Source organism: Zootoca vivipara, chromosome 5, assembly GCF_963506605.1.
Source record: "Zootoca vivipara chromosome 5, rZooViv1.1, whole genome shotgun sequence".
Lineage (NCBI taxonomy): Eukaryota > Metazoa > Chordata > Lepidosauria > Squamata > Lacertidae > Zootoca > Zootoca vivipara.
In genome coordinates this window covers 88,518,578-88,545,855 of record NC_083280.1, presented here as the reverse complement: position 1 = coordinate 88,545,855, position 27,278 = coordinate 88,518,578, and the positions used below count along the sequence as shown (strand labels likewise).

Sequence of the window (27,278 nt, the reverse complement as noted above, 5' to 3'; positions counted from 1 at the left end):
TCAAAACATTTTGCACTCACAGAGTTTCTTCGAGAGAAAATCTTGAGTCAACAATATTCAGTAATAGGTGTTCTCTCTCTCACTCACTCACTCACACACACACACACACACACACACACACACACACACATACACAAACAATATACAGTGGTACCTCGGTTTACGAACAGTCCTGTTTACGAACTATTCAGTTTACAAACTCCACAAAACTGGAAGTAGTGTTCCGGTTTGCAAACTTCACCTCGGTCTAAACAGGATCTTAAAAAGCAGAGATAGCACCTTGCTGACAAAGGTCCGTATAGTTAAAGCTATGGTTTTCCCAGTAGTGATGTATGGAAGTGAGAGCTGGACCATAAAGAAGGAGTGCCTGGCGTGCTCTGGTACATGGGGTCATGAAGAGTGGGACATGACTAAATGACTAAACAACAACAACAACAACAACAACAACAACAACAACAACAACAGAAGACAAATGGTGGAAGGGCACTGGTGGCAGGAGGCCTCATTAGGGAAAGCACGCCTCCGTTTAAGAATGGATTTGGTTTAAGGACTGATTTCAGGAACGGATTAAGTTCCTGTACATCACTTGAATTCTTGTACAATTTCCCACTGCTCTGTGCCCGAGTTTGTTAGTTTTTTTTCCATTTTCAATCACAGCAGAGGCACTCGGGGATGAACATTAAAGTACAGTCATACCTCGGGTTACAGACGCTTCAGGTTGCACGTTTTTGGGTTGTGCACCGTCCGAACCCGGAAGTACCAGAACGTGTTACTTCCGGGTTTCGGCACTCGCACATGCACAGAAGCGCCGGATCGCAACCCGGGCGTGGGCAAATGCGGCACTGTGGGTTGCGAACGTGCCTCCCACATCGATCATATTCACAACCCGAGTGTCCACTGTACAGCCAAGCCCAAATTTATCAGAAAACATCCTGTTCAGAAAATATTTGATTTTTCTTTCCCCGCCATCCCCTGCAAGGTATCTTTCAGATTTCTTCTATGAATATTCATCACAATTTTTGTTGCAGCAGCCATTTACCCCCACAATGCCTGGAAATGATACTTAAAGTCATGACGGAAGTTTCAAAATGATGCTCAGGTTGCCAGCACAGTTGCTGCCGCTGCTGCCAACTGCAATGGCTAAAAAGCAAACAACCCATAGGAAAAGAATTTACTGAGGTTCTGTTACTGCCGCTGCCATGGATGAGCCCAAAGCTGCCATAATTTATTAGAGAATTTTCCGCTTCCCCAGAGAAGTCCAATCCAAATTTTCCTCCCGATTTCTCTGTCCAAAAATAGGATGAGAAATGTCTTGGTCACTTGTACCCAGCTCTAATTTAAACCTCTCCCCCCACACCTGTATTTCTCCCCCAGCCCACCTAATGGGATTAAGGTACAATTTACGCACGTTTAAAAAATGCTGTGAAAATGGTTTTTAAAAAACCCAAAAAGTTTTGAAAAATACATTGAAGTTGGCATAGCTCATCTAGTGTCATGTTTGTATATTGCACTTTACAACACATTTACAGTAATACGTTTTATTTGCAGCTGTATAGCACAGTGGGAAGGAATAAAGAAACACACACACGTCCCTCCATGCTACTGCTTCAGTCTAAATCTCTTATGGCTGCTTTTCAGTTTCACCTTTTTTTTCTGGGCATGGGGATCCTGTTTTGATCCGGTAAAGCAAGGGAATGGAAACCGTGGGTCAGTCTTTTATTTTGGCATAGATGATGCAGATCTCAAGACTGTCACCGTGGCAACAAGGAACCAATATGCCAAAGAGCACACACTCTTTCTGGCCCATGATGCATTGCCAATAGGGTGAATAAAAATCAATGATTTTTTTTTACTAAAAAATAAAATCAGATACTTTTTTAATTTTTTAAAATAATACTTTATTAGATTTTTACAACAAAACAAACAGAACAAATATTTCAAACTGAAGTAACAATAAATCCACCGTCGTCTCACAAAAATAAAAGTTTTCATCCAACAAAGAGTAACAAATTTGTTTATATTATTATTATCCTGCTGACTTTCCGTCACCTCCCATAGCGCAACTCTTCTTTTTTTGCAAAGTACATCATTTTCTCTTCATCTTCTTATAATCTCTTTTGTACATCAATAAATCCAATCATACCGACAATTCTTATAAGTTCTAATATTACTTTATAAGCCAGTCATTCTAAGGCTGCCATGGAAATTACAATATGTCTATTTCTCTCCTGCAAATATCTCCTAAACACATCCCATTTTTTAAATTTAAATCAAGACTTTTAAAAAAAATTAAATAGGATTTTTAAAATAAAATGCTGTTGGAGGAAAAATCTTTCTAAAGATAGTTACTTTACAGCTATTCATCAGGAAATAAGGATTTGTTTTAAGTTTTTCATGTGTGCTAAACTCAGTCTAAGTTTTTTTTTTTAAATTGTTTAACAACATCAGTTAACAAACATGTTATAATGTTATTGTTTTAGTTCAATAAATTGTTTAAATTGTTATTAAGGGAATGATTACTTTTCTCCTTCCAATAAAGTACAGCAGAAAAGTTGCCAAAATGTAAACAGTTAACTTATTAAACTGCACCATAATTTCATAATTATCTGTCTATGCATTTCTCATAGTATAACCAAATCAGTAATTTCTGATATAACTGTAAAAACTACTCTGAGAATTTATTATTCCAAAAATGAAACCTTCATCTGGTTGTAAATATTAAGATTATACCAGCAAGAATGAGTCTTTCTGTAAAAAAAAGGGGGGGAGTGGTTTAAATCATGTCTTACTGACTACTGATTTAAATCGTGATTTGAATCGATTTGATTTAAATCAAGTCCACCCTGATTGCCAGCATCAGTCCTACAACCACTTAGCAGCTATATATCTTTTAAAAACCTTCTCTCTTTTATAGATTTAATTCTCCAACCTTTTGTTATAGTGTTGGGATTCCAGTTAAAGTGGCAATAATACAAAGGTAAGATTCCCCCCCCCCCAATTCCTCAGTTTTTGGGCCCATGCCCAAGAAAGTGACATTGCTGTCTCTCGCTGTGCCTTGCTTTCAACTCACTCATCGAATAGGTTATAACGCTTGTGGTGGTTGCCCTTAATGGCTAATTTAGAAACTGCTGCAGAATGCAGAAGCCCCACTTCCTGATGTGGGAGCCTGTTATACAGTGTTCCATATGCATCTTTGAGGCACAGTTCAAAATCATACCTACCAAGTTCCTCTCTGAAAAATAAGGGACTGGACCGGAAGTAGCATACCGGAAGTAGCGCGACGACCATTTTGGAAGTGGGGGGAGCATGCTCAGAAGCGACTTTTGATGCTGCTCTGCCCAGTTCCAAAATGGCTGCAGCGCGACTTCTGGTGTGGCGGCCATTTTGAAACTGGGCACAGAATAAACCGTGAAAAAACAAAAAAATCTGTTTTTTCGACTGGGGACAGCCGGAAAAATGGGGGTTTCCCAGGGAAAACGGGAGACTTGGGCCCTGCACATCCATGAAGTAACGTTCTCCATAAAGAAAGGGATGGTATCTTCTTCCACATGTGCCAAGGGGTAAAGGCTTTCTGGGAAATGATACATAATGAGTTAAAGAAAGTGTTTTAAAAAATACTTTTGTTAAAAAAACAAACCCAGAAGCCTTTCTATTGGGTATAGTGGATGAAGAGATTAAAAAAAACCATTTATGTATGCAACAACTGCAGCAAGAATTCTTTTAGCCCCAAAATGGAAACAACAAGAAGGACCAGCAAAAGAAGAGTGGCAGATGAAGATGATGAACTTTGCCGAACTGGCAAAGCTGACAGGAAAAATCCGAAACCAGGAAGATCAAGTATTCCAAAAAGACTGAAGTAAATTCATACGATATCTGAAAGATCACTGTAAGCAATTAACATCACTGGCAGGGTTGTCTGAAGACTTGTAATGAGAATTTTTAAAAATTTGAGATACTAGCTGTACCCGGCCATGTGTTGCCATGGCTTAGTCAGGGCCCCTGACAGGGACAGGGGGAGGATGTGACCCACCCCCCCAACCCATCTGTCCCCCCCCCATATTAAGGAGGGGGGTACCTGTAGGTAATGTTGGGGAAGATCTCCCGCTTCCCCCATGGTGGAGTTTATTTTGGGGCATGGTCTGGCAGGGGAACCAGGCCTGGTTCCCGGGGTGGCCTGGATCTTGGTGGGTGGCGCTGCCTCTGGGGCAGCCTGGTTCCGGGGCGGGGCAGTCTCCGGGGCGGCCTGCATGTCGCTGGGCAGCGCTGCCTCCAGGGCGGCCTGGTTAATAATAATAATAATAATATAATTAGGGATGGTGTGAGCAGTTAATGTGCATAACAACTAGCGAATGTGCACATTCACCAAGCCTCATGGAGAATGTGCACATCATCTGTCAATCAGGATACCAAGAGGTGGACACAGAGGAATACTGATGTACAGTGGTACCTTGTTTCTCAAATTTAATCCATTCCGGGAGTCCGTTTGACTCCTGAAACAGTTTGAAAACCAAGGTGCAGCTTCTGATTGGCTGCAGGAGCTTCCTGCAGTCAAGCGGAAGGCATGTCGGATGTTCGGCTTCTGAGAAACATTCGCAAACCAGAACACTCACTTCCGGGTTTCCGGCGTTCAGGAGCCGATTTGTTTGGGAGCCAAGCCATTCGACTATCAAGGTACCACTGTCCAGGGTTCACAGCCAGCATGGGTCCTAGACTCTGAGCTGTAGAGAAAGAAAAAAAAATCTAGCCCTGCTTGTGGGGGGGGGGAGTTGTGAAGTAAAATGTACCCTCTCTGTGATTTCTGAGAGATGAGCCATTATGGCTGCTTCTGCCCGTCAGTGTTTTTAGCCAATGTGTGAAGTCAGAGCTGCGTTCGGCAAGTGTGTTGATCACCTGGTGACAAGAATCCCTGGAATCCAAAAGAGCTGCTCGTAGATGTCTCATGAATTCATAGAGTTGGAAGGGACCCTGAGGATCATCTAGTCCAACCCCCTGCGAGGCAAGAATATGCAGCTGTCATATGAAGATGATGTATCGTTGGTATTTAACACTCAATAAGTTAGCAAAAACGTATAGGACTAACTCAAATGTTTGTTGGAAATGTAAGGGAAAAGAGGGTACCTTTTATCATATGTGGTGGAATTGTAAAAAGATAAAGGAATTCTGGGAAATGATATATGATGAATTAAAAAAATGTTTAAAATAACCTTTGCCAAAAGACCAGAAACCTTTCTCTCAGGAATTTTAGGTGCAGATATACCGAAGGATTTGAGAAGACTGTTCATGTACGCGACCACCGCTGCAAGGATGCTACTTGCCCAGCGATGGAAAGAGGACAAGAGGCTGACAAAGGAGGACTGGCAGATGAAACTACTTGACTATGCAGAGATGGCTAGATTGACTGGGAAGATCAGAAATCAGGAGGACCAAAACTTCAATCGAGAATGGGAGGACAAATACAGATTGTATTTTAAAGAACACTGCAAATACTTGAACTCTTTGGCAGCCTTTGAATAACACTTGCAATGTTGCAAAGATTTCGGATATGTTGGAGGACTATAATTCGGATGAACTATAATATGCAGTCGATTGTGATATTTAAAGGACCCACGGAGGGGAGGGGAGAAGTCCTAAGATTCGGGTGAATCTTGTTTTATTTCAAAATTTAATTGTGTTAAGTGTGTGATTTATTTTGTAAAACCAATAAAAACTATTTCAAAATCAGAAGAAGAATATGCAGCTGTCCCTTACGAGGATCAAGCCTGAAACTTGGGCTTTGCCAGCACCACACTCTAACCAACTGGGCTCTCCAGCTGTTTCCGCTTCCTCCTTGGGTGAACTTTCCCTGCTTTCTGCCTCCTTTTTGAGCCCTTGGCATGTCTACAGGTGTCCCTCCTTCCTTCCTAGCAACCAGGATGCACCTTTCCTGAGGGGGGTTCATCTGAAGCCATGAAGCTGGTTTCTGCAAATACTACGACACAATAAGTGCAGGTGGGTGTTAAAAGGATACACAGGCACATGGCAAATGCAAACTGTGGTGATGTGCATTCCATTAGTTCTAAGAGCTTGGAAGAGCAAAGCAAAGCAACGAAGAGCTAACTGAAAGCACTCGAGAATAATGGCTTAAAACAGTGTTTGGATTCATTCCTGACTGACAAGCTAGCAACTTGATAACATTTCCACCACAGGTGTATTATGCAGAATACACACACACACAAGGGACCCAGGTGGCTCTGTGGGTTAAACCACTGAGCCTAGGGCTTGCTGATCAGAAGGTCAGCGGTTCGAATCCCTGTGGCGGGGTGAGCTCCCGTTGCTCGGTCCCAGCTCCTGCCAACCTAGCAGTTCGAAAGCAGATCAAAATGCAAGTAGATAAATAGGAACCGCTATAGCGGGAAGGTAAACGGCGTTTCCGTGTGCTGCTCTGGTTCGCCAGAAGTGGCTTTGTCATGCTGGCCACATGACCTGGAAGCTATACGCCGGCTCCCTCGGCCAATAATGCGAGATGAGCGCGCAACCCCAGAGTCGGTCACGACTGGACCTAATGGTCAGGGGTCCCTTTACCTTTACCTTTTACACACACACACACCTTTGAATGAGTAAGTCAGGCATCCCCAAACTGCGGCCCTCCAGATGGTTTGGCCTACAACTCCCATGATCCCTAGCTAACAGGACTAGTGGTCAGGGATGATGGGAATTGTAGTCCAAAACATCTGGAGGGCCGAAGTTTTGGGATGCCTGGAGTGAGTCATACAGAAGGGTCACATACAGAAGCTTCTGGAATCGGACCTATCCCACAAAAATGATGTGACACAGATGCAGGGTGGGTAAACTCGCTTATCTGAATAAATAAATGAACTTAAATCTTATTGGTTTTGTTGTACAGCGGAACCTCAGTTGTTGAACGCTTCAGAAGTTGAACGTTTCAGTTTCGAATGCCAACAACAGAAGTGAATGCTTCAATTTCAAACGCGACTCAAAAGTCAAACGGCTTCCAAGGTGCGTTTCTCCATTTTTTCAATGGCTTTTGCCGACCGGCAATTGCGCCTCGGTTGTTGAACGGTTTTCCAGAACGGATTACATTCAATAGTTTTGTCTTTAAGATTGTAAGTGCTACATTTCTCTTAAAAAGGAACTTGGCTGATATTAATTTGAATATGACCATATTACTTCAATAGTAAAGATAAAAGGTAAAGGACCCCTGGACGATTAAGTCCAGTCAAAGGCGACTATGGGGTTGTGGCGCTCATCTCGCTTTCAGGCCGAGGGAGCCGGCGTTTGTCCACAGACAGCTTTCCGGGTCATGTGGGCAGCAGGACTAAACCACTTCTGACACAACGGGACACGATGACGGAAACCAGAGCACATGGAAACACCATTTATCTTCCTGCTGCAGCGGTACCTATTTATCTACTTGCACTGGTGTGCTTTCGAACTGCTAGGTCGGCAGGAGCTGGGACAGAGCAACAGGAGCTCACCCCATCGAGGGGATTCAGACCTCCAACCTTCCAATCGGCAAGCCCAAGAGGCTCAATGATTTAGACCACAGCGCCATCCGTGTCCCCCTTCAACAGTAATGCCTGGACATAACACTGAGCTCACTGGGCACATGCATGGAATGCAGCCTACTGTGAAATAAATATATGTGTCACATTGATTGCTCTGCCTGCTTTCTCCTCTGGGCCATGCCCACCACTGGCACATGGAATCATGGAATTGGAGAGTTGGGAGATACCTCTAAGGCCAACCTCCTGCGTTTCTCCGATGAAAATAGGGACATCCTAAGGCAGGGGTTGGCAAGGTTTACCTCGCCTGGGCTGGTTCACTCCCGTGAAGATGGCTCCATGGGCCAGATCACATCTGTGCAGATGCATATTAAAGGCACTTTGTACTTGGTAATATTGCAACCAGCTTTGACAGAAGCACTCAACCTGCTGATATGATTTTAATCTGTACTCGCCATTTACTTTTTCCACAAGATCCTTGTAGGTCTGCCACCTCCCTCCCTCCCGCCGTTCATCGCCACCATTTCAAAAGGTGAGGCCCACCATGGGGTTTTTGGTTCTAATAAATTCGTATATTCTTCCCATATATTATAAAGTGATTTTTTAATTGTATGATTTAAAAATGAATTATAATCCCCTTTTCTTTCTTTCAACAGGTACGCATGCCATCCGCCAGAGTTCCTGAACCCTTCCAGTCTTAATAAATCTCTGTCTTCTAGAGTGAACCATTCCTTCATCCAACATAAACTGGCTGCCGCATGATACAACTTTAAATCCTAAGGGAAAGTGGGACATTCCGGGATCAAACCAGGATGGCTTCCTTAAATACAGGACTGTCCCTGGAAAATAGGGACACTAGGAGGGTATCCTAAGTCACAGCTTACACTAACCACAATTCCCAGTTCAGACAAAACAACAAAACAACTAACTCATGCACACAATACCAACCTGCCTTTTAGCGTTAGGCATGGACCCGATAAATCTCTAAACTGAACTAGATACATAAAAAAGCTTCCTTGAGTCCAGTGTAAAATGAACAGTCAATTTGGTCATGTATCAAATATGAATATTTACATTCTGTCTACCAAACATATGTAGCAAGCACAATGAAGCAGATATGAGGATATTTTGTTTCACCGAATGGGAACAAGCTGCTCTCATCTAGCAACAGCTATCAAAGCCCCTTTCAACCTCTCAGTTGTGGCGATTTCATTTTTGCTTGCTTCTGCCTTCTTGTGAGCATGTAGCCAACACAGAATGAACCAGAAAGGAGCCGCAATGGAAAGAAGATGACAGATTGCTTTATGCTCCTATATTGCATGAACTGTTATGGTTGCTGATTGAGGAAAGGTGATATACTGTATGGGGAAATTTTAATTTGTCTCCTGGGTTTAAAAAATGTTACCTAGAAACAGAGCGGGGGGAGAGGGAGGGAGAAAACCAAGTTATTAAAAAAAATGGTATGCACCGTTCCCATGGCCCCTTTTAAATGGTGTCATGTACTGTAAATTATATTCTATTTAGTTGTAAGTTAACATTGTTCAAGGAAATACACAATGGGAAACTTGCACATTTCCCCCCCTTAGAAACAGATGGAAAATCCTAAGAAACATGTGGGCTGCAGTCTAAAAACTGACATCACTTTTGACTTGTAAACTCTTACAAACCAACACTTGCAAACCAACTCATCACTGTACATATCGCTGCTCCTGAATTTCATGAATTACGTTGAGCCATTTACAGGAAAAGCAAAGTTGAAGCCATTCATTGCCAGCCTGGAAAAAGAGTCGTCCCTGGGAATTAGTTGTTTTTTAAATTTGTATACCACCCTATACCCACAGCTCTCAAGGTGGTAACAACATTAAATCCCATTATAAAAACACAAAATACATAATAAAAATAGAAACAAACAACCGAAGACCCCCCCTCTCCCCCAACACATTTTTAAAGGGCATTGGATGTCAATCAACCAAAGGTTAAAGAGGAACATTTTTGCCTGGTGTCTAAAGGTGTATAATGAAGGCGCCAGGCGAACCTCCCTGGGGAGAGCATTCCACAGATGGGGAGCCACTGCAAAAAAGGCCTGTTCTCATGTTGCCACCCTCCGGACCTCTCGAGGAGAAGGTACACAAAGAAGAGCCTCTGAAGGTGATCTCAGGGCCTGGGTAGGTTCATATGGGAAGAGGCCTTGCCCTCCCAGCCAGGAATGAAGACCTGAGGCTTACATGGGATAAATTAGCAAGAATTTTACTACTTAACAGACAAGATCGGACATGTTCTGGGTAGTATGGCCCTTATTGGAAGGTCGGCACAGGAAGATTGACTACCCAGAGAGAAAATGTCCCTGTGACTCAGGACAAACAGAAACATTAGCGCACTTCTTTCTCCTGCTCCTGTATTACAGAGACATTTGTAGTAACCACTACTCTGTAGTACCCAGTGCGCACAGGGAAATTCTATACCTCCCTCCTGCTCTCAGATACCAATCCTGCTAAAACATACAATGTTGCTAGCTTCTGCACAGCAGAACTCACAATTCGCCGGAGGATGACCTGCTCTGTAAATTAATAGTTAAAGTATTTTATATATCAACCTTTTATGCTCTTCCACACCCGCCCAATGCCCCTAGCCCTTCTTTCAGATTCTTTCAGCTTATTTTAAAAATCCTTAGAGACTTTTATATTCACCACCTGTTTTAATACCTTTTAGCTTTCCAAAACGCTTTTCAGATTTTAAATGGCTGTATCCCACCCTGTTGGGAAGCGGGTGGTGCTGTGGTCTGAACCACTGAGCCTTGGGTTCGCCGATCAAAAGGTTTGCATTTCGAAGCCCCACGACGGGGTGAGCTCCCGTTGCTCTGTCCCAGCTCCTGCCAACTTAGCAGTTTGAAAGCACGCCAAAAGTGCAAGTAGATTAATAGGTACCGCTCCGGCGGGAAGGTAAACAGCGTTTTCGTGTGCTGCTCTGGTTTCGCCAGAAGTGGCTTAGTCAAGCTGGCCACATGACCCAGAAAAACTGTCTGCAGACAAACGCCGACTCCCTCGGCCTGTAAAGCGAGATGAGCGCCGCAACCCCAGAGTCGTTCACGACTGGACTTAACTGTCAGGGGTCCCTTTATCTACCCTTTTATGGCCATAATAAAGATTTGAATTGAATTGCTACCGTACTTAACAAGCAGCAAATAAAACTTCAGGCTCTGAGTGCCAAATCAGCCAACTGACCAATATGTGCTTGTCCTTGCCTCCCCAAAAATATACGGAGGGGGCACCTGACATGCCACCATGGCTGGAAGGTCCCTAGATGTGATGAGACAGCCAGAGTCTCCCCAGTCCTTCAGTCAAACCACAGGTACATTGCAGGGGTAGGATGGAGCAAGAAATTGAAGAGAGACTATTCACATTTGTATTTTGTCTTGCATCTCCTTTTGCACTTCTAAGGGAGACAATACCTAGTGTGAACACAAATGCTAGAATTCGTGGCAAATCCAGCTTGCAAATTCATTATGACACTTCAAGGAAAACAACAACAACAACAACAACCCTTTATCTATTTTGCCAAGAAACTCAAAAGTTGCTTCCCCAAGAACACCATGCACAGGTTACTATGGAAAAAAGTTTGCAGGAAAAACTGAAATGCCCTTCTAGAGGAGCTGAATGCAAGGGGAAAAGTAACATTTGTTAAACATGTGTCCCTGAGCAGGCAGTGTGTATGTGAACCCGGGAAACCAAGGCCAATCACAGCTCTCTAGTCAGTTCCCAGAGTGTGCAAGATTTATTCTCCTGTGGAGGAAAAATCCCGGGAATTTACAGCAAACAGGATTGTTTAGTAAAAACATGAGGTTGCATTCCACACTCTTAAATTTAGTCCCATATGGGTTGTCTGGCTCAGAAAGATGCATACAGTATTATCACCCCCTACCCCAACCCTGTTTATCCAGCTTGGTTTTTTTATTGCATTTAAGGTTCTCTCTCACCATTTTGCACATTGATTTATCCATGTGTCATATTAAGAGGATTCATGGGCAAATGTATACCTGTAAAATAGGGGTGCCAGCTTGAATAAAATATTGGGGAGGTGGGCCCAGGTAAGACCTGCCCCCACATAATTGATCACAAGACTCAGCACACACACACCCCATTTGAATGGCAATGGCCATCCACTTTGCAGGGGCCTGGCCCCCTCAAATATTTTACTGGGGGGCCGGAGGGACCTCAGTCCCTAGGAGTTGGCTCCTATGCTATAAAAGGAGGTGCACTAGCATGCTCACATTTACAGATCTGTCACTTATCGGTGCCATAGGAACAGTTCGCTGTGTCTGGCCTGAGTGAATATCCAGCAGCAGACGGGTCACCCCGCCCCTTCGCTTGCACCCGAACCCCTTTTGAGCAGAATTGGCGCCCGCCTCAGTTCACTTTTCTTGGAGAGGAAGGCAGCAAACAGGCGCCCCGCACAGTTTGTCGGGAGGATGCGAGGGGACCGCAGATCCCCTCCCTCTGCCCTCGACAGCCTTGGCTCGCCTCCCAGGCGGACGCCGTCGCAGCTGCTGCCCTGGGCGCCTGGCAGGAGAGCAGCAGCTGCGCCCGTCCCGTCCAAGAAGCGCAGAGGGCGCCGGGTGGCGGATCCAGAAGACGGTTGCTGGAAGGGACGGGGAGGTAATGGGGAAGAGCTTAGGGTGGTGGGGGGCAGAGTCGAGGAGGGGAAATCCCCGGTCCCGATCGACGTGCGCTCCCCCGCGCGTGCCCTCTTACCTGGTGTGCCAAGCAGCATCAGGACCAGGAGACGCATCGCCCGCGGCGGAAGGAGGGCGATGGGTGGAAGGAAACAAGGGCCGGGCTCCCGGTCGCCCTTTCCGTCGTGCTCGCCCCGACTCTCCGTGCCCGCCGGCCGCTTCTCCCCTTCCCGGCCTTCCGTTTCTCAGTCCCGCGCGGCTCAGGCTTTCTGCTTCGGCCGGAACCAGCGCCACCAGCACGGCAGCAACAGTTTCCCAAGACCGCCCCGTCGGGGAGGCCCCAGAAGTCCCGGAAAGTCACGCCTGCCCAGCCCCCCAACTCCCACCCCACTGCTCCGCGAGGAGGCGGGGCGAGAGCGTCTCTTAAAGCGGCTGTTTAGGAAAAGGACCCAAACGCCGCCCTCACCCCCCCCCGGGAGGGGGGTTTAGCTGGAGCCAAGCAGGCAGCCTCTCTTGCATGGGCAGAAATGGCACAGGGAGAGCCAGGGGGGCTTCGCCAGGGCAGCCGGCCAGTTCTCTCGGTAGACGCGCGAGCCGAATGCAGGACGCAGGGCGCGTTAACTGCGCGCACCTGCGAGAGATTTCTCGCGCAGCTGCTTCTCCTAGGCTGGGGTGGATTGCATCGAGTGTATGCGTCAGGCCAGCTCACCGTTTCTTACAGCATCCCCTCCGCGCTCTTGCTCCAAACTTGGCCGCACCTGGTTTCCAGGTGACTCACCTGTAGCAGCTGTAGCAGGTAAGCGCAGCTTCTGGGGCGCCGGCTGGAGAGGGAGCAGGGATGTAGGAGAAGGCATTTGGAAAGGGAACGTAGTGGGCTTGGAAAGGGTTAAGTAGTCCCAGACTTCTAATTCCTCCCTTTGGCTTGCCCCGTCCTTTATTTCAGATCTTTGTGTCCCAGGTAGCGATGGCCCACTCATGAGGCAAGGTGAGGCGGTGGCAGCATTCAAATGGGCAGCAGATCCTGGTGTAGATTTTTAAAAATGATTGTATCATTATTTATTGTATTTTTTAAAAATTATATGGTTTTCAAAAGTTTACAAACTTAATCACAAACAATACCAATTTATTGATAGACTTCCCTGTATTCTATGTTTATCCTTTAATGCTGCGCATTTTAACTTATAACACCCCACATGTACAACCTGAGTTATTAGCCTTGCTGCTGTTGCTCATATTTCAAATCCTGCTTGCGTTTTCAGGTAACTGTAATAGTTCTTTCAACAATCTACAAAAAGTTTCCAGTCCTCAGGGAGTGTGCCGTCATTTTGATTTCTAATTTTTGCCATTAGCTTTGCCAATTCCACATACTCCCACCCATCATTTTGATAAGCCATTCTTCCTTTGTTGGAACCTCGTTCTCTTTCCATTTTTGAAGATCCTGGGGTAGATTTTTATTCCTGCCTTGCGGAGGGCTGGACTAGATGACCCTTGGTGTCCCTTCCAACTCTACAGTTCTATTATTGTACACACACACCCCTTGTTCTTGATATCAATCTTCACTGACCTCCTTCATCGCCACTTTATTTGCCTTGAGTGCCAAAAAAAAATCTTGGGGTGGCCCTGCTTATAGGTTGTCTGGCCCTCTGCCCTCCTCCCAAGTAAAGAGGAGGCTTTTCTTCCTTGGATTTGGAGAGGAGCAGTAAGGGGGGAGGACCACACATCCTTACCCAGTAGTTAACCTGCACTTTCTTGCTGAGTTATTCCCAGATGGATTTCCATCTTCCAAGTAAATGCGTGAAAGCTCAGGGAACTGAGCAAAATTTCTATCAGTTCATTTTTAAAAGTGGGTGCCAAGCAGCCAGGACACTAAAGAGGAATGCTTTCTGCAAATCTAACTTTTGCAGAGCCTCTGTAGATTCTATGACGCTTCCATCTGCAAAGAGTTAGCTGCACGCTCAGGCCATAGGAACCTGGAGTTTCCTGTCACATGTTTGTGTGGCAGAATAGTTGTGTGTGTGTGTGTGTGTTTGCCACATGTGCTGGTGGGCCGCTGGTGAGTAACGAAAGGTCTTCTGTATGTTCTCGGAGGCATTCTCATATTTCATGCATTCCACAGCTGGAACTCATACTTTGGGGATAGAGAGGAGAGGAGAGGTGACTGGGGTTGCTTGCCTTAAATGCTGATCTAGGGAGCATACACTAAACATAGAAATTATCCACTGCCGCCACAGTGTAGGAAAATATTGTGGAAAGGAGTAATTTGAGTGAGGATTGGTAATCACAACGTTTGGTGCAGCACATTCTTCCTGTAAAAACCACATGATTCCCTTTGTGTGGGGAAGACCTCTCTGGTCTCATTGGATCTGTTAGCAGATCAAAGTTTAATGTCCGTTTTCCAGCATGAAATTGAGGACTGGGGGATCCTGTCGACCCCGTACTTAAAAACACTGACTCACAATATGGTGTAGGGTGCCTTCTCATCTAGAAGATGCTACCCTAGGATTGAACACAGTCCAGCTGGAACAATCCCCCCCTTGGGGGGGGGCAGAAACTCTGGGTCAAACTACACTAAGCACACATTTTTTTAAAAAATGCTTGAGGGTGCCACTTATAACCTGAAGGGAAAGTTGACACTTGCCCAGATGAGCTCATCAGCAGCCCTGCTGGCAATGTTCAAAATTGCTATTGCCCACATGTGACCAAGTGAAGAAGCCTGGGTGCCAGGATGGGGCCTGACATCTCCATCATCTGGAGGTGCTTGCCTGGGGACCACTGTTTTCCACACTAATACCTCACCCTGTAGAATTTTATCAGATATATTTTTTTTCTCAAAGTTCTTAACCCAGCTGAAGGTTGTCATCCGAACTAGCCAGATGTTTAACTGAGAACCAACCGCAGTCAGTCCATCATTTGAAAACAAGACTTTACAAAAATGGGAACTAGACGTTCAATTTTGGTGACTGTAACCTTGGTTACATTTGGCACCTAGCTTCTATATCTCAGTTTCCAACACTGCCTGCTGGTGCCCACCCTGGCACCAAGGCTGCTTGCTGCCAGCCATTCGCCTCTCTCCGCCCTACAGCCATGTCTTACCCAGTTTTGGCTCTTCCTCTGAGAGCCATCTCCAAGCCAGTGCCAAGGTGTGCAGAGTACAGTATCTGGGTGGGCAAATCTGGGAATGATCTGCTCCACCCAGCTCAGTCATGCAGATCTCCATAACACACACCAACTTTGCCTCTTCATCTCCATTTCAGATAAGCTGTTTTGATCAGTTTCCCTTGGCATGGTAGGGATTTATGGACCTGTTTTTTATTTAAATTATGATTACTAGATTATGCACCCAATTTACAGCCCCAAGGACTCATAGGCAAGTAAGATTGTCTTCCATGAACATGGTTTTAACAGTGAGCCCATAAGTGACTGTGGAGGCCAATTCTGGATCCACATGTCCTTCCACAGTGGGGATATAGGTTACTGGGCAGGAGTTGATCACGGTGATGGTTTGCAAAGCGTGCCTTCCTTGTAGTAGTAGTAGTAGTAGTAGTAGTAGTAGTAGTAGTAGTAGTAGTAATTTATTACTTATACCCCGCCCATCTAGCTGGCTTTCTGAGCAGCTTTCAACAAGAGATTAAAAATACATTAAAACATCAGTCATTGAAAACTTCCCTAAACAGGGTTGCCTTCAGATGTCTTCTAAATGTCAGGTTGCTTATTTCTTTGACATCTGATGGGAGGGCATTCCACAGGGCACGTTTCTCCCTTTCGTCCTGAGTTCGAGTGTTCATGACACATTTGGTAAAGACTGTTCTCCAGCTGGAGCACTCACAGGCCAGAGTTTCCCAGTTGTCGGAGTTTATACTACATTTTTTAGATTTGCCTTGAGAGAATCTTTAAACCTCTTTTGTTGTCCACTGGCATTACGCTTTCCATTCTTAAGCTGGGAATAGAGGACCGGTAGTTGCTTTGGAAGACAATAATCAGACATCCAAACAACATGACCAGTCCAATGAAGTTGATGTTGAAGAATCGTTGCTTTGACACTGGTGATCTTCACTTCTTCCAGTACAGAGAGACCAGAGTGTTGTAGGCACCACAGGGATGGTTTCTGGGGGTGCCATATTGGGGACCCATGATTCCACCCCCCAAGCAGTTTCTTCAGATAACCGAAACCATTCCTTAGGCTTCTCTTTCTAATTTCTCTATGACACCCTGCATGAATTCTAATGTCTCTTATGAAAATGAAACCTTATGCTTCAGGTATGTTGCTTCTGCAAGGCTTTGTGAGCCTAATGATGTAGTCCATCTTCCCAGATTAAAGCTGAATTAAAAAATTGGATAATTTACCAAAACCAGTTAATAAATGTTTAGAAAAGGAAGCTAATTGAATTATCCCTTGTTTGGCAGAGACAAATATTGTACTTGTGAGAAATCACATTTCCCCCCCCTGAAAATGATTAATTGGCCCGACATGCCAGAAATTATGACAAATTAGTAAAGAGGGCACATTGAATAAACCAACTGGAAGCCTGACAGTAGAGAAAAACCTGCAGTTGTTTCTGCTATCCAAATTAGGCCAGGGATTGCTGCCGTTTCTGAACACACCTGCAGGCAGTGTTAAGATGCTCTTTCTTCTCTGCTCAGCCTGAACTGATGCCTCACACCTGATGCTTCTAAGCCCTTACAGAATTTTTTGGGGGTGGGTGGATTCCAATAAATTTTATGCTGGTTTTGGAGGAACTAGATATCTTTCCCCCAGGTTAGCACTTCTAACTGAAGCTATTCAAGCTATTCCTCATGCTGACAGCACACTTAAGTTAGATGATATTTTCATTATCTTAAGGAAATGTAAAAGGTTAAAGTAAAGGGACCCCTGACCGTTAGGTCCAGTTGCAGAAGACTCTGGGGTTGCGGCAATTATCTCACTCTATAGGCCGAGGGAGCTGGTGTTTGTCCACTCCGCAGTTTTTCCGGGTCATGTGGCCAGCATGACTAAGCCGCTTCTGGCGAACCAGAGCAGTGCACGGAAACGCCGTTTACCTTCCCGCCGTAGTGGTACCTATTTATCCACTTGCACTTTGATGTGCTTTCGAACTGCTAGGTTGGCAGGAGCTGGGACTGAGCAACAGGAGCTCACCCCATCGTGGGGATTTGAACCTCCAGCCTTCTGATCGGCAAGCCCTAGGCTCAGTGGTTTAGACCACAGTGCCACCCGCATCTCCATTTTTCCTTAGGACATCCCTATTTTCATCAGAGAAATGTTGGAGGGCATACAACCTCGCATAAGTTTGTCCCTTGTATAAGGAACTATACAACCTTTAGAACAGCGTTTCTCAACCGCTGTTCCGCGGCACACTACTGTGCCGCGAGACGCTGCCTGGTGTGCCGCGACGTGCGGCGACGAGAAGGGCGATTTGCAGAACTACCGTACCTATGTGCGGAGAACCTTCTCAGCATGGCTGCGTTTGAGCGCGCCCTTCACAAGATGGCGGCGATTCCTGTCATAACCCGCCTGCCTGCCCCGCCCGCACCACCACCACTCTCCGCTCTCTCTTTTATCTCTATGGTTCCTCCTCGAGCGTCCCTTTGACTTAGTTGTCTATGGTCTTCCGCACCCAATCGAAAGCCGCTGAGCGCTCCCCCTCCCCTACTCACCATCTCTGCAGCCGCAACCTCAGCCCAGACCCCCCAGAGAGGAAAAAGCAGCAGAACCCCAGTATCCCAACATGCACCGCAACCTCGGGACGGCCCAGCCGGGTTCGACGGGAGGAGCGGAGCCACGTGGAAATGAAACGATGCATTTTGTAACGCATAAAAATCGCACAGGGACTCCATAGGTGCAAAGAGAAGAGCCTCTTTTGTCCAGCCAGCATCCAAACTGTCACTCTGTCAGGGAGTGAGCGGCCTCTTCGGCCAGGAGCACATGCTGGCAGAGAAATCAGCGGCTTGTGAAGCCTTATTACAGGAGATTGCAACCAACACAGCAATTGGCAAGTGTTTCTTACAGTCATAGTCAATATAGGGTGGCACAGAGTTAAATTAATGGTGGTGTGCCGCATGATTTTTTTCACGGAACAAGTGTGCCGTGGCCCAAAAAAGGTTGAGAAACACTGCTTTAGAAGACATCTGAAGGCAGGCCCTGTATAGGGAGGTTTTTTAATGTTTACTGTTTTATTCCATTTTTATATATGTTGGAAGCCTCCCAGAGTGGCTGGGGGAACCCAGTCAGATGGGCAGAATATAAGTAGTAAAATAATAATAATTGATATTAATATTATTGAATAGAAAGTCCCTATTTTCATCGGAGAAATGTTGGCGGGTATGCAGTTGTTTCGTCCCAACATCTGAGAGCAAAAGTAAGATTAGGGATAAGTATGAACTCAGATCAGCTCTTCTTGGTTCGTGGGAAACAAAGCAAGAGAAATTGCAACATGTATATAAAGAACTCTACTAGGTACAACAAAGTATTTGCTAACATATCTCTTAGTTACTTGCTGACCTCCGTTTGGGGAAGATTGCATGGTTCCCATAACGTCATAGGTGCTGCTAAATCGTTTCGTTCTGCTTTTCTGTCTGTGCAACTGATCCTTATTTCTTCCTCCTCTGTTATTTTCTGCTTTGCTTTTTTTCCTGCTGTGGTTGTGATGGAGGGGATTAAGCAGTTACAAGTAGAGATGAATGGATGTCTTCTAGTTTCTCTGTATGACCACATCCTCCCTCCTGTTCCAAACCAGAAATCTTAATTAAAATGCTGCTACAGAGAGGAAATCAATTAACAGACACCTTACAGGATGGTTTATTCTCTACTACACACACTCAAAATTACTTACAAGCATAGCATTACTGATTTAGGATATTAGTTAGCCTCTGCCACTAATGAGCTACAATATTATTGAACTGGATAAAAGACACCTTGGGAATCCACGCAAATTATTCTAACGCAGCACTTTGCTTTCCTGTGTACCTCATCTTTCATTGCAGAGAATAAGGGGGAATCTCATTCACACAAAACTCCACAGAGATTAGCCTTCTGGAGTCTCCTGAGCAAATGCAATTATTATATCTTTGCCCTGGTTTTTTAAAAAAACATTCTGTTCCAGTTTTTTGGTTGTTAAGCACATTTGAATGCAGAGTATAAATTGGAGACATATTTTCTTAAATAAAACGAGTGCCATTCCCTTGGGACAACAAATCCAAAGGAATGTTATCCTTTTGCACAATGTGAGCCACACAATTCCATTTTGGGGAGGAGGGTGTCCCCAATTTGTTTGTCCCTAAGATAACTTCAGTAATGACATACGATAAATTTATTTAAACTCGCGGTGATTGTGTGAAGCTGAAAGATGAAAGGATTGAGATGGAAGCAATTTACGCAAGGCCATGATGGTAATATTGGTGAAGCTGCAATTTGACCTCGAATCTCCCAGACCCTTAGGCTCTGTATTTACTTCAGGTGCCTCCAATCTTTTGGGGCACACTTGGAAACCTAAGGAGGTGTCGTAGACACCACAAAATACCCATTTCACAGAAGAACTGACAATGTTCGGAAATTACTCTGCACACCCAACAGGCAAAACATCTACCTCTACCCACCCATCTACCCCCCCCCAAACAAAACCCCCAGATAAAGCACAGATCTACTTAGAGGTTGAGACACTACCTCAGCACCCTAGCAGTTGAGCTGTCCGATGCTGTAGGACACTATTTATTCTTCTGTGCTATTTGGCACCTAAAGGAACTCGTGGGGGCCTATAATTAGGTGATTTGGGGCCCAGTGCCATTGTTCTGCTGATGACGTCCCAACACTATTTATCTGCAACTTTTAAACTGGGAGAGGTGATGCATGTTCTGAAACTGCTTGGACACCATGATGGGCTGGATGAAGGCTAATCCACAGAGTGCATCCCAACCAAACACAGACATTGTGGTCCCCAGAGCCAGGAGTTTCACTGTTTGCCTGTTTTGGACAGGGATGCACTTAGGAACAAGGATGCACAGTTCCAGAAACACTCCCAGGCCAACTTTGCCATTAGAAATTTGCAAGGCCTATTAGCAACTCTAGTTGGAACCACAGCCATAGCTGCCAAGTCTCCCGTTTTCCCCGGGGAAATCCCCGTTTTTCCAGCTGTTCCTAGCTGAAAAAACAGATTTTTTTGTTTCCCCCCCGTTTATTCTGGCGCGGCAGCCATTTTGGAACTGGGCGGAGCATGCTCAGAAGCGACTTCTGATGCTGCTCTGCCCAGTTCCAAAATGGCTGCAGTGCGACTTCTGGCGTGGTGGCCATTTTGGAACAGGGCAAAGCAGCATCAAAAGTCACTTCTGAGCATGCTCCACCCAGTTCCAAAATGGCGGCAGCGCTACTTCCGGTCTGCTATTTCCGGCCCGGTCCCTTATTTCTCTGACAGCAACTTGGCAGGTATGACCACAGCTAGGCCCGCTCCTGGACAGCTGCAGCATGCGGTCCATGAATTGATAGCCACAATTAGACTGCTGTAAAGCTTCCCTTATACCATGTTCGGAAGCTGCAGCTAATGCAGAATTCAGCAGCTAGGGGGCTGAGTGAAGCACTGAGCTATGCACATTTTTCACCTCTGCTGAAGGAAGTGCCCTTGTTGCTGACGTGCAACACCCTAAACGACTGGGACTTAACAGACGACTTTCCTTTGTACAGTGGTACCTCTACTTATGAATTTAATGCGTTCCGAACGCACATTTGCAAGTAGAAAACATTTATAAGTCGAATCCCATAGGAATACATTGGGAGAAAAAATTTGTAAGTTGAAGCAGCCCTATCTAAAAATTCGTAAGTAGAAAAAATCCTATCTAAACTGTATCCAAGATGGCGGATGGAGCTCCATTCGTAAGTAGAAACATTCGTAAGTAGAGTTATTCATAAGTAGAGGTACTACTGTACAGAGCCAGTTTATCTGTCTTTATTGCAATTCTTTTGGGTCCAAAATCCTCTATAAACGAGTTAACAAGTATTTCTGGACCGGATAGTACCGTATTAGAACACTTATTTGGTTATTCAGAAATTTCCTCCTCCCCCCCCCCCACAAAAAAAAAACCAACAAAAAGTTGAGGAATACCACTTTCTGATGGTAGTATCGAAACCTAAAATAGGATTCCTATTTTATATATTTTATATTGTATATTCCTGCGTATAAGACTACTTTTTAACCCGGGAAAATCATCTCAAAAGTCGGGGGTCGTCTTATACACCAGGTCGTATTTCTTATATGGCGAGTGTATCCCAAACTCTATATTTTAACTGGAAAAGTTGGGGGTCGTCTTATATGCCCAGTCTTATACACCGGAATATACGGTAATTCAAATGGGGACTTAAAACACCTCATAGCTTTATGAATATACAATGGATTTTCATTAAAGTAAGAAAGGCACTACCCCTAGTTGAGAGAGAGAGAGAGAGCACAAGCAATTTGTTCAAGGCCACTGAATTGACATATAAAGATACATACAATAACCAATGAATGCTGTAAATCAGGCACGTCCAACAGGTAGATCGTGATCTACTGGTAGATCACTGGACGTCTGTGGTAGATCACTGGTAAATCACTGGCTCCCCCCAAAGAAGCTCAACAACTTTGGCTCCCCTAAAAAATGCTCAACATTTTAGCCATTCACCCCCCCCCAAAAAAAACAGGGCTTTCCTCCCGCCTCAGAAAAGCTCAACAACTCTGACCTGAACCCCTAAAAATGGGCCTTCCTAAAAAAATCTCAACAACTTTGATCTGAACCCCCCAAGAGGGGGTAGATCACTGCCAGTTTTTAACTCTGTGAGTAGATCACAGTCTCTTCGGACTTGGCCACCCCTGCTGTAAATCAACAACTGTACAGCAGTAGCGTAGGAAGATGGGGGCTGTGAGGGTGTGCCGCCCCGGGCAGCGCGATCCCTGGGGCACTATCGCGGCTGCCCCCGCCCCCAAAATGTGCCCCCCCAAATGCACGCCCCACCCCAAAACACGTACCATGCCCCTGCGCACAGCACCCCCCACCCCCAGAATGCGCATCTCGTCCCTGGGGGCAGCGCACCTACTCTCAGCCCCCGGTGGCGGAGCATGAAGCTCCGCCACTGCTGTACAGGTGTAGAGATCTCAATCAATGTCATTGTAAAGCACCCTGTCATCTTTAGATGAAAGGCGGTATAGATATTTAAATAATAATAATTAGAGACGAAAGTGCATTCTATAACCCCAAATACTTCTATAGTGCACCCAAACACTTTCCTCAGATTTCCTTGAAGGAAAGCATGTTAACATTTCTATTTTAGCAGTCATCATCTTGCATTTTTCACCTAGTAAATTTTCCTCAAATATTTGGGAGTGCCAGCCGGGCCTTATTTATTCTCCAGCTTTCTATGTTATACCAAAGCAGCCATGAGGGTCTTGTGCCTGTAAAATGATCACAGGAACCTATTACTTTGTCTTTATTATATATTAAACAGGAAATACTATGTTTTTTTTTTACGTTTGCAGACAACATGGCTCTTACATCCCTCACCTAATAAGGGTTGAAATTATTGATGGTGGAATTTGGGGGTAGTAAATTAGAACAGATCCTACCAGACACAAATGGAAAATGGATGGACAGGTCTCAGAATAAGTGAGTGGATTTAAATAGCTAGGGATCATATATAATGAATGGCTCGATTGTAAAAGCATATAGATACCTTTAAAACAGTTACTTCCCAGTCAGTGCAAGCCAGCTTTAATTTTTTCTAGGAATAGAAGGGGTTTGTAACCTGGTTGTACCTACAGTTAAAATATTCATAGGCAAAGGGATTAGTCTGTGGTTCTGAATTCTTGGCACTAGATTTTCCCATGGCATTTCAGGTCTTCCAAATCAAATTCACTGGCATTTTTGTACCCTTCTAAATCTGCAAGCTGAAGCCCAGTTACTCTTCCTTAATATTCTGATTTCATAAAGCCATTTTAATGTATTGGCTGAAGGTGAGTTCTATGACTGATAACAGACTGCCAAAAAGATGCATTAAAGAGCAATTAAACCCACCCAGTTGGAATTAATGGTTTTAAGACTTTTATTTTCTAAATGCAATCTCTCTCCAGATACTTTGTTGAAGAACTCAGGGTCCTAAGTAATAACTATTAGGAGTTTAAACTTTTGTACAGACATATTCATGATACTATAAGGTAAAGGAACCAGTCCAGTCGCGGACGACTCTGAGGTTGCGGCGCTCACCTCGCTTTACTGGCCAAGGGAGTCATTTGTCCGCAGACAGTTTTTCTGGGTAATGTGGTGAAACCAGAGCAGCGCATGGAAACACCGTTTACTTTCTCGCCAGAGTGGTACCTATTTATCTACTTGTTTTTGAACTACTAGGTTGGCAGGAGTTGGGACCGAACAACAGGAGCTCACCCCGTCATGGGGATTCGAACTGCCGAACTTCCGATCAGCAAAACCAAGGCTCAGTGGTTTACACCACAGCACCACCCATGTCCTGTTGTTGAATAAAGGGTAAAGGGACCCCTGACCGTTAGGTCCAGTCGCGAACGACTCTGGAGTTACGGTGCTCATCTCACTCTATAGGCCAAGGGAGCCGGCGTTTGTCCGCTCCACAGTTTTTCCGGGCTAGCATGTGGCTAGCATGACTAAGCCACTTCTGGCAAACCAGAGCAGTGCACGGAAACGCCGTTTGAGGCAGCATAGGTAAAGGTAAAGGTAAAGGGACCCTTGACCATTAGGTCCAGTCGTGACCGACTCTGGGGTTGCGCGCACATCTCGCATTATTGGCCGAGGGAGCCGGCGTATAGCTTCCAGGTCATGTGGCCAGCATGACAAAGCCGCTTCTGGCAAACCAGAGCAGCACATGGAAACGCCGTTTACCTTCCCGCTGTAGCGGTACCTATTTATCTACTTGCATTTTGACGTGCTTTCGAACTGCTAGGTTGGCAGGAGCTGGGACCAAGCAACGGGAGCTCATCCCATCACAGGGATTTGAACTGCCGATCTTCTGATCAGCAAGCCCTAGGCTCAGTGGTTTAACCACAGCGCCACCTGAGGCAGCATATTGGCCTATAAATCCACTGCCCAAGACACAGAAGCCCTGCTGACCATTCAAAATGCTGGGCGTTACCAGGATTTCAAAGGCAGAATTGAAGTCTGGGGGAATTTTCCGAAAGGCGGTGCTTTATCCTGGATCTTAGGCAAGTCAATTGAAAAACCGTGTTTTCTAACTCTAATTAGAAATAATACAGACCAAACATTTATTAAAGAGTGGGACATCTACAGAAAATATCTTAAGAGCATTGTGAAAATGTGAATTCTCTGGCAGGCTTAGAAGGACCCTTGTAAAAACAGAAAAATTTGTAGAATAATGGGATTGGAGATTGGAGTAATAACGAAAAGTGTGTTGCATAAAAGTGACCCACGACCTTTGACAGGGTGACTGGAAGTCATAATAGAAGTTGTGCTGTAAGAAATCTATTTACTTTTTGTAATTTGTATTATCTTTTTGTTTTTCATTTGTTGATTTTTTTTAAAAAAACTAATAAAGCAATTTAAAATTTAAAAAAGAAAATAGGAAAATTGTGTTTTTTGGCGTTTTTCTGGGGAGAGGGGAAGCTCAACAACTTTGGGGTTGGTCTTTAAATAGCCCAGAATTTTGGGGGTTTCCTTAAAAAGCTCAACCATTTGTTGCTGGGGAGTGGCAGATAGGAATCCATTGCACCCACCCCAGTGTGATCTGGCTTCAGCCAACCTCGGGATCGGGGTGGGAAGGAAGGAAGGACGGGAACAAAAAAGCAGTAGAGGAAGCACACCAGGGAGCTGTGAAAATTCTCAATGCAGGAAGAACACCAAGGTAGATGAAAATAATAATAATAACTGTAGGATGAAATTGTAGCGCCAGGGAATGACAGAGGGGGTGGAAAGTCACTGGAGGACTGAGCAGGAATCTTCCTCCTTGGCCTACTGTGAAAGCTTCCACCTTGGAAGAAAACAGCCGCAGTTAACAAAACAAACAGCTACAAAGCAGAGTGGGCTGAAGATCAAATATAGAGCGAACCAAAAGGGAAACAATGGTGAATCACATCTCTGAAGTCAGGATTGTTTCGAAAACAGCCCTACGTGGTACCATTAGCCTATTCCTACACTGTTGGAAGGAGAGGAGACAAATGCTGCAGGATGTTGGTGGTGGCTGTCTGCTTCTGTGGCTAAGGGGTTAGGGGGATGACATGTGGTGATTTCTAACCCAGGAACTCCCTCTTTTTTGCCATATATATATGGGGTGTGTGTGTGTGTGTGTGTGTGTGTGTGTGTGTAAGTTACAAAGGTCATGTGCCACCCTCACTCTCTGCGAGATTCCTAGGGTTCCAGGCACTCACCCAGGGCAGAGACTGTCGTGGCTTTAAGAAATATGACTTATTGGCTTATTCACCTATTTACACCTTCAGTCTGCATGGAGGGAGTCCAGATCTTACGGCATGGCCATTTCAAGAGGGGCTTGTCCCCCACACCAGTGCAGCCAGCCTTCAGCCAGCCTGCCCAAGATGGATCCCAGTCTTTCCTCTTCCTTCTTCTTCCTGGAACACCCTGCTAAAAACTCTTGTTTTCCTGTCACCTCAAAAACATACCCTATCGCCTTGGCAACATCTGTCTCTGCAGGCCAAAGGATTCCTCCCAGATGGCCCATCAACAGCTTTTGTCTTTGTTAACAAGATTTGATGGTTTGCCTAAACTAGCCCGGGGATTCCCTGTCTGGCACAACTGTGCAACTTGTACTTTCATCCATATCTCAATTAATCAAAATCCTACCATTTATTAATTTCTAGGGATTAGCCCCCCCCCCCAAAACCCTATGATTCCTCTGGTCCTGCCTGCAAAAGATGACTGTGGGACGTTCTGCACTTCACCTGGTGGGGCTTAAATTACTGTCTCCAAGTTCCCAACCTTCACCCTAAGGAGAGATCTACTGAGACTGTTGGAGTGTGTGTAATATTTGTGTTATGAGGCATAGGGGTGTTCTGAAGGTACACTTGGATCATTGTGGCATCACTGGCTGCCTCCATCTCTACCTGCCATGTGGGCATCTATTGCTGGCTCCATACCTGACTGCTGGAGCCATGATGGTGAATTGATGCCTTTGGGGGCTATATAGTTCTCCCTCCCCATCCTGGGCTGCATTGGCATAGAATGAGGATCTGGGGTGTATCTTTGACCAAGTGCAAATGTAAATATAGGACTGCTATGTGGAAGAGTGGTTAGAAGATAAAATTCGAGGAAGAGGAAGAGGAAGAGGAAGAGGAAGAAGAAGAAGAAGAAGAAGAAGAAGAAGAAGAAGAAGAAGAAGAAGAGAAAAGAAATCAGAGTAAAAACTAAGGTCACTGAAGTAGCTAAAGGATATGATTTAAAAAACAACAACAACCTATAGCTTAGCAACATGAAGTTTGTGAAAAGATGAAAGGTAATGAAAAATGCAGCTGCAGTTCAAGAACTATAAATGAACTTTTGTTATTAAATCCAGATGTGGTGGGAAAAGGAGCTACAAGTTTTCAGCAATATCAGTAACAGCAGGGAAGATTTCAGCAGCAACTGCATGGGGGATGCAAGTGAAGGGGTTATTTGATAGCAATGAGAATGCACGATAAAATAGAGTGGGAAAAAGGAAGTCAGAAATGTCCCTGCAATTTCCTCTGCAATTTTAGTGTGTGTGTACACACACTGTTTTTCATTGGGGGTGGGGGAAAACGCATTAAGTAAAGGCGTTACTAACCTGTGGCTCTGTAGCTATGCCTGGAGTAAAATTCCCATCATCTCTGACCATTGGTCATGCTGGAACTACCTCACAGGGTTTATGTGAGGATAAAATAGGAGACACATGTACATTACACTGAGCTGCATGGGACACATATCCAATTAATAGCTCAACCTGATGCCCATTGTCTTTATCTCCCATTGTCATTTGCCTCCTTTGTCCCTCTTCCCCTCTCTAACAGAATAAATCTTGTTGCGCTATAGTTAATCCAAAGTGCTCTCCATATTAAACATGCCTAGACGTTTTTATGAATGCATTAAATATGTCTGAATTTGGGGGGCATTGTAATTTACCAGGTTCAGATGGCTTTCCAAAT

General features: G+C 45.0%; 1 protein-coding gene across 1 annotated transcript in view; it reads right to left on the bottom strand.

Moving 5' to 3' along the window:
- VSTM4 (V-set and transmembrane domain containing 4) overlaps positions 1 to 12,545 on the bottom strand; it is a 34,445-nt gene extending 21,900 nt beyond the window's left edge. The window contains exon 1 of the mRNA XM_035138587.2: positions 12,251 to 12,545. Coding sequence (XP_034994478.1) covers positions 12,251 to 12,287 — 37 coding nt within the window. The 5' untranslated portion in view covers positions 12,288 to 12,545. The remainder of the gene's footprint in view (positions 1 to 12,250) is intronic.
- Positions 12,546 to 27,278: the final 14,733 nt, after the last annotated feature.